Below are 8,247 nucleotides of genomic sequence, written 5' to 3' on the forward strand. Positions count from 1 at the left end.
TTTTGTTACTCCCCGTCTGTTCAAAACAGACCTCAGCCCATTAGAAGGGCCTCCCTTGTGTGGAAAGACCACAGCTGTTACTGTAAATTTCATCCCGTCACTGTGTCACCCCCATTTTGTGGCTCTGAAGGATGAAATTGAGAAATGGAACACTGTGCAGTCATCCTTCACATCTCCAATTTTAGGCCTTTGCCATCATTTTCATGCTTTTATTCCAAATCAAATAACATTAGTGAGCTACAGCACCTTCTGATGAATGTCTGGTCCTGAGCGCAGCTTTCAAGTCTGGACTTGGGGTGGGGGGGCTTCCTTTTATGTTTGGGGGAGTTCTTTCTCCCCCGTTTCTCCTCTCTTTCTCGCGCTGCACCTTCTTGGGGCTTTCTCCATGTGTTTGCAGTTGGAACGATGCAAGTTGCCAAATGCACTGCAGCCTGAGCGGCCTGAGTGTGGTGTCCCTGAGCGTGGTGTCCCAGAGGGACACATGCTGGAGCAGGTTCTGTGCCTTTCATCTCTGGGGAAGGAGTAAAGCGAACCCGGTGGAAGGATATTGGGGGCTTTAATCAGAAATAAGAAGTGGTTTAAATCATTAGCACAACAAAGCAGACTATAAGCTTGAAGATAAAAGTCTCTGGGGAAAGAGTCCTCTGAAAATAAATGGAACTTGATAGATTTCCATATCATTTATAACTTCCCTTAATTACACTTGGAAGACTTGCCAGTAAAACTGGAAAATTGGCAGCCTATATCCATTAGAGTCATTTTGCCGACCATGGCAAGCAGCTGGCTTTACTGGATTTTATTTCCCATCACTCACAATTAATCATCAGCTGGAGATGTCTGAAACTCTTCAGCCCAGAGCCGCGCCGGGTGACATTCAGGCCTCCCAAACATGCTAAAATCTGCCAAGTAAATGGGCCGAGGTTTCTCCGTGGCTTACTCATTTCGGAGCAAGGCAGGCTCCCGCCTAATGAGTGCGCTCCGATAATCGGATGCGAATGTGAACCCTGACCCCGTGTCAAAGGAGAGGACGCAATAAGCCGGATGAAAGATACGGGATTCAGACCTCCAAACTTTACACCAATTAGACAGGGAGCGGCCAAGTACATCAGGCCGAGTAGGTTTATCAAAAAGACTTGCATGAGGCTTGTGACCATTTTGTAAGCCCGACGTTGGAGATGTCCTGTCACAATTACTAAGTCTGTTATCAGATGATCCACTGGCGTGTCGGGGAAGTGTGCGCCCGCAAACCCCGCGGCCGCAGCCCCGGCCCCGCGTGCGCGCTGTTGAGTGGAGACCCGGCCGTCGAACACCCTCTTGGCTCAGCCAGCTCGCGCGCCCTGGCTTTCCGAGCACACGGGGGGAGATGTGGGCGGTGTTGTGCTGCTCCTGGAGCTCGGGAAGGGGAGGGGAAAGGCACCCCAGGACAAGGAGGCTTCCAGATTGTTGAGGCGAGAGGCCTGTGCCCCGCCGCCCGGTGACTTGGCGCTGGAGCCCGTGGGCCTGCAGGTCGGGGGAGCGGCCACCATTCCGGCCCCGTCTGTGTCCTCTGACGTCCGGCCTGTGCCGTGTTCGCTTTCCTGCCTCACCTTGGTGAGGGATGAAATAGCTTGAATTTAGGTCAGGTTCACGTGCGTCTACATGGTTGCGTGCCGTGTGTGTGTGCGTGCGTGCAGAACACGATTCTGCTGACCGCAACGCGTCTCACTGTTCGGTGGAGCATCAGGGAACAACTTTTGCCAGAGTTTTTTCCTCTTTTAGGGACCAAGGAGCAAAAAGCAAACCGCAGAGCAGATTGTTGTGAGTGAATGAATGAGCGCAGAAGACATGAGTTAAAGTTCCAGCAGATGACACAAGGCGAGGCCAGCAGAGGTGGAGGAAGGAGGAGGGAGCGCAGACAGGATGAGAAGGAAGAGGGGGCCTGGAGGGCCCCGAGGCAGGGCGGCGCGGTGGCTCAGGCCGCAGGTCAGCACCCCCATCGGCAGGCACGTTCTCTGAAGCCCTTCTAATCAGCTCTTCCGGGCATCCTTGTCAGTTGGGCCTCCGCCCCCTGGGTGACCGCTGGAAATCTCCCAGGTTCATTGGTTTCTTTTTCATAGTTGATCGAGAGACACAACCTGGGAGAAGGTGGTTCTCGCTGGGGAACCTGCCGCGCTCTCCCGAGCATCTCTGCTGGATCAGAGGTTGTGTTTTCCTGGTGGGCGATTGGGGACCCACCCCTTGCAGCTGCCTGTACGCCCCCTCCTGGGCTGCTGGCACACACAGCCGCTGGGGCCGGCAGGTCACTGAAGCCCCAGAAGCTTCTCAGCTGTCTCCACTGCCGCCAGGCTCCAAGGCCCTGCTTACACCTCCAGCGTAGCCGGCTCGAGCCTGGACTGGGGCTGTGGCCGGTCCCCCCGCCCTTCTAGGCGTTTCTTTTGGGCCTCGCCGTCGGCTGTCTGGTCTCCGCCCCCTGGGCGACCACCGGAAATCTCCCGGCTTCCTTCGTTTCTTTTTCAGTTGCATTAACTGCGGGTTCACTTTCTGGAAGATCCCGTGGAGCATTGGTGAGGGGCTCTGTCTAGCCGGCAGTGCCAAGCAGCTGCCGGAGGGGCACCCTGGTGCCCGCCCCAGAGATGCCCGCGGGGCCAAGGACAGAGAGGCGGGCTCTGGGCACTCAGACACCAGCCAAGGAAGCCCAGCTGGGCGAGGGTGCCAGGCGAGTGTGCCTGGCTCCCCACGGGGTGGGGGGCGACGGGGGGTCTGTTCACTCTGTGAGGAAGGAGCGCCCAGAGGCGGAGAACCCATCACTATTTTTTGGACGGAATTTCCATTGCTGAATTTCAGATTCACTTTCCAGAAAGTTCCGCGGGCCCTGAGGCCGGAACACGCGTCCTGGGTGGGAACGCCGCCATGTGCGGCCAGCCTTGGCCCCTCGGCCTCTGAGAGCCGTGGTCTGGGCCCCCTGGGGTGTGCGAGCGGGGTCCCTCCCATCTCGCCGGGTCCCTCCTGCCTCTGAAAAGAGAGAAGAAGGCTCTGAGATGCCGCCGCCTTGCGGGCTGGCCGTTCGGACGCCCCCCACGTGGTGGAGATGGACCCCGCAGCTGCCCTCGGCTCTCTGGAAGGCAGGCGCTGGTGGGTCATGGAGGGCCGCGGGCGCCGCGTGTCCGCCCAGCTCTCCAGCTTCCGTGCCAGCCGCCGAGCTTGGCATCCCCTCTCCTCCCACATTCCTGTGCCAGGGCAGCAGAGAGGACACACCGGCTCAGGCGGTCCCGGTGCCAGCGAGACAGCCGGTGCGGCGCGGGGGACCGTGGGAGCTCGGAGATTGTCGGGGGACTTTGGGGAAGGAACATTCTCGGGCACTTCTGCCATGCGGGATGGGCACCGGCGTCCAGCAGCCCCAGGCCAGGGGGCCCACCAGCGCCCCAGAGAGCCGGGTGCCCCGGAGGTTTAGCTCTCCCATTTCCAAGGCGGCCGGGCTCTTTCCACAGAGAGGAGAAAGATGCAGCGCAGCTCCTGGTGCTGTCCCGTCAAGGGCAGAGAAAGGAGAAGGCCCAAGAAGGGCCTTTATCCACCCCGACGTCTGGGTGGGAGTCCCAGGTTGAGCCCCAGGGGTTTATGTGGCAGCCCTGCCTGGATTTCCCCCCTGCTGGCTGGCAAACAGCAACCAGTGCTCCTTGCAAGGAGGGGCCGGGCGCTCGGGGTCCCTCCCTGGAGGAGTGCTCCCTCCCGGGGGCCACCCGGTGGTCTTGCAAAGGCTGGGACGGTGTCCCTGTGACCTGCTTGGCTCTTGTTCCCAGCTCCCCAGGGCTCCAGACAGAAAGGCCGTGTTTGATAGCAGCTTTACCAGGATGAAGTTCACACACGAAACAATCACCCCCGTAAGGCGTGCACCTCAGTGGTTTCATCTCTTCACACAATTGTGTGGCCATCACCACAGTCAGCCTTATAACATTTCATCTCCCCCAGAGGAACCCTGCACCCATCCGCATGTACTCCCCTTCCTGCCACTGCAAACCACAGGTCTTTCTGTCTGTGTCTGTAGAGATGTGCTCATTCTGGACGTTTCGATTAAGCGGAAGACATTCTGCTTCTGCCACATCTCTTTGGCAGAAGTCGATTCAGAGGTTCCCCGGGGAAGGCCCCACCAGCAGCACCCAAAACCTCCAGTTGTCAAGGATGGTTTTCAGATGACGACTTAACAAGGGAACGGCCTTTGTCTGTGGTCGCCCAAAGATGTGCTTGGAATATAAAGTATTAGAGACTTTTTTTTGTTTGTTTTTTTGGCCGCATGGCTTGTGGGATCTTAGTTCCCTGACCAGGGATGGAACCCAGGGCCCTTGGCAGTGAGAGAGTCATAACCCCTGGACCGCCGGGGGATTCCCGAGTACTAAGACTCTTGGTGCCCTTTAGACTGTATTTCAGAGCTTTGACGAAGACTCTCTCAATGGCCTCCCTCTTGAACGTTGTTGCGAAATTCGAACGCTTTGAACACGCCTGTCCACTCTTTGTGCGTTTTCCAGGTAGCAGAAGGTCAGGAAATCTGTGTGATTGAAGCCATGAAGATGCAGAACAGTATGACGGCCGGGAAGACTGGCAAGGTACGTCCCCAAGGGCCTGCCAGCCCAGGCGGCTGTGACGGCAAGCGGAGCCTCCACCTTGGAGTCCTAGATGTCGGGCCCCGGAGAGTCTGTGTGACGTCTGGGGTGCGGGACGGGGTGGTTGAAGAACAATTGTTCTTCACCTTAATGTCTTTCAAATTAAGGGGTGTTTAATTTTTAATGTTTACATCTGTCTTAGAGGCAGTGAGTTATCTGAAACGTAGGTGACCCAGCAGGAAATGGTTTTTAGAGATTGCAGAAATTAATGCAACTCTTCAAGATAATTTCTCCACAAAGAGAACAATTCAATTTTAGATCAAGAGGAGCTGAAAGGCCCACATACACATGTGGGACTTCACGATTCAGGGAGGTGGGAAAGAAAAAGAGAGAGATGTATTACTGAGATTTGTTAAAAGTAAAACTTCTTAAATGTACTTTCTGTCGAAGAAAATAGAAAAGTCCTTTTAAGCAGTAACTTCATCATTCTTCCCGCGACTTGAAAGTCACCATTTGTACAGAATGATCCTTTTCTGAAGGGTGTTTTGCTTTGGACGTACCGCACAGTGGAGCGAGGCGTGGGTCGTGTGTGGGGACAGCAGTGTAGACTGGCCATGTTCTGCGCTGTGGTCACTCCCGGGAAGGGCACTGGAGCCTTGGGGATGGTGGGTGTCCTGGCAGAGAGGTACTGTCGGCTGCCCATGGAGTTGGCATCAGACATGGCCTCCGTCCGCCTCCCACAGAGCAAATGAAACCCATATTCAGGGACCAGGCCCAAGGGGACGCCCAGTCCCGCCCCAGCCGGGAGGACGGAGGCCCGGTGTCGGGCCCAGCTAGAGGGGGCCTCAGACGACTGCTCCCAGTCTCCTCCCAGCTTGGGGCGAAGAGACTGGTGCGATCTGGGCTCCAGGGGAATTCTTCTTGCCATACCCGATTCCTTTCTAAGAAGTGAACAAGAAGGTGTTGGTTTCTGTTCCTGTAAAAATTGTTCTATGCATTCCTCGGGATTGGTTGACATGCACGCTGCATTGTTGTCAGATTTCCCTTCGTGATGAGAGCCTGGCCTCATTTGGGGGATCCAGAATGTGTGTCAGATGCATGCCAAGGGCCAGTGTGCCAGGCTGGGAGATGAGCCTAAAACGAACGCGGCCACAGCTCCCTGAGGGAGCCAGGAGCCCGCCGGTGCGCGTGGTTGCTGTCTCCAGGGCCCGGGTCTCTCGGGGCCTCCCCGCCGCTCTCAGGTGCTGAGGGGCTCTAGGTGAGCCTGCGCGTTGGCCCGCCCCCCAGGGCGGAGGAGCGGCCCTGCCTGTTCTTGCTCTGAGAGGCCAGTTTTCCTCCCGCGGCCCGGGCAACAGTGGAAGCAGGCCCTCTATTCTGGAGTCACAGCGTTGTGACAGACACAGCCTGTCAAAACACCAGAGACTCCAGATCTTAAAAAGCAGCCAGTTCAGTTCAGTCGCTCAGTCGTGTCCGACTGTCTGAGACCCCATGGACTGCAACACACCAGGCCTCCCTGTCCATCACCAACTCCCGGAGCTTACTCAAACCCATGTCCATTGAGTCGGTGATGCCATCCAACCATCTCATCCTCTGTCGCCCCCTTCTCCTGCCCTCAATCTTTCCCAGCATCAGGGTGTTTTCAAATGAGTCAGCTCTTTGCATCAGGTAGCCAAAATATTGGAGTTTCAGTTTCAGCATCAGTCCTTCCAACGAACACCCAGGACTGATCTCCTTTAGGATGGACTGGTTGGATCTCCTTGCAGTCCAAGGGACTCTCAAGAGTCTTCTCCAACACCACAGTTCAGAAGTATCCATTTTTCTGTGCTCAGCTTTCTTCACAGTCCAACTCTCACATCCATACATGACCACTGGAAAAACCATAGCCTTGACTAGAAGGACTTTTGTTGGCAAAGTAATGTCTCTGCTTTTCAATATGCTCTCTAGGTTGGTCATAGTTTTTCTTCCAAGGAGCAAGTGTCTTTTAATTTCATGGCTACAGTCATGATCTGCAGTGATTTTGGAGCCCAAGAAAATAAAGTCTGTCCCTGTTTCCATTGTTTCCCCATCTATTTGCCATGAAGTGATGGGACCAGATGCCATGATCTTAGTTTTCTGAATGTTGAGCTTTAAGCCAGCTTTTTCACTCTCCTCTTTCACTTTTATCAAGAGGCTCTTTAGTTCTTCACTTTGTGCCAGAAGGGTGGTGTCATCTGCGTATCTAAGGTTGTTGAAAAAAAGCAGCCACTTCACTGCAAACAGCCCCGTGGAACGAGGCCTTCCAAGTGTCGCTGCGTCGGCTCTCTTCTTCCCGAGAGGCCCAGGCTGGAACTCGGGGTGCAGGCCACTCTCGCCACCGCAGGCCAGGGTTCCCAACCCCACAGCTCTGGCCCTTTTGCCGCTTGCCCAGACAGCCTGTCACTTCTAACCTCATGCCTACTTCTAACCTAATTCATCCTCACGCCCAGGCTAGAACCGCCAAGTCAAGTGGGCTGTCTCTAGTTTTAAGTGAACACAAATCTGGGAAAGCAAAAGCTGACAAATCAGGAGAAGTCAGGGCACGGAGGTGACATTGTGGGAGCCACGGGGTTCGACCCGCGCCTTGAGAACTTCATCTCTCTTCACAGGATGCTTCGGATCAGGCCGGGGCGCTTCTGCTGTTGATTAATACCTGTTCTGACTCATGGATAATTGTGCATGGGGTTTGGATTTGGTTTTGTTTTTTTTCCTACCATTAACCCTGAGGGAGCATTTCTTCACCGGAACCTGTCCGAGAAAGGAGGCGGGGGTGGAGACTCACCCAGCATCGTCCCCGCCGGCCTCGACCCCGGGGTGCCCGGTGCAGAGGACCGCAGCACCGCGGGGAGCAGCGGCATCTAGGAGCCGCGAGGGCTGCAGCCACCTGAGGACGCCCTCAGCCAGGTCCCCTGGACGGGTGCCCGCCGCCCGCCTTGTGCCTCTGCTCTAGCGCCTGCCTGGCTGCGCCTTCACTTCCAGAGCCAGACAAGACTGCTTCCTCCTGGTCTGCTTAGTAATTCTTACTCTCCCCTCTTCTTTTTCTTTTTTAAATTTAAGGTGAAATCAGTACATTGTAAAGCTGGAGACACAGTTGGAGAAGGAGACCTGCTCGTGGAACTGGAATGAAGTATTTATAGCCTTTCAGTCATCACCCAATTTAATTAGCCATTTGTATTATTATTCTTTCACACTCAATTTATTCAGGCGTTCGGCAGGAACACCCCTGTGCGGCAGATTTTACATGGTCATATTTACTCCACATATAGTCAAAACCAACGTTCTGCCAAAAAAATCACCAATGGAAATTTTTTATTGATATAAATACTTGTACATATGATTTGTACTTCTGCTGTGAGATTTCCTAGTGTCCAAATGAAATCAATAAAACTGAGCATTTGTCTAAATATTAGTTTGCCCTTTTTTTGCGTGAAGACAATGTACATAAGAGGCTACGGGCTGTGCCAGTAGGCTTTAAAATACCAGCATTTCATCAGGATGCTTTTAAAAAATGTATATAAATCCCAGTTCTTTGCCTTCGGTTTCAATAAATGAGCATTTGCCACCTTGTAATCTCATTACCTGCTTCATCCTGCTTGAGGCCCTGAGGCCCGCTCCTGGTTGGCTAGTCATGATCTCCAGAAGCTGGAACAGCACTGAT

The 8,247-nt window shown here is 54.5% G+C and overlaps 1 protein-coding gene across 2 annotated transcripts in view; it reads left to right on the forward strand.

The window, feature by feature from the left end:
- The window catches only part of PCCA (propionyl-CoA carboxylase subunit alpha), a 349,630-nt gene extending 341,635 nt beyond the window's left edge, over positions 1-7,995 (forward strand). For both annotated transcript variants that reach the window (XM_061133801.1, XM_061133802.1), the window contains 2 exons: positions 4,500-4,577; positions 7,647-7,995. In XM_061133801.1, the coding sequence (XP_060989784.1) occupies positions 4,500-4,577; positions 7,647-7,715 (147 nt within the window). In that variant the 3' untranslated portion in view covers positions 7,716-7,995. The remainder of the gene's footprint in view (positions 1-4,499; positions 4,578-7,646) is intronic.
- Positions 7,996-8,247: the final 252 nt, after the last annotated feature.

The sequence above is a fragment of the Dama dama genome, chromosome 30, assembly GCF_033118175.1.
Source record: "Dama dama isolate Ldn47 chromosome 30, ASM3311817v1, whole genome shotgun sequence".
NCBI classification, from domain to species: domain Eukaryota; kingdom Metazoa; phylum Chordata; class Mammalia; order Artiodactyla; family Cervidae; genus Dama; species Dama dama.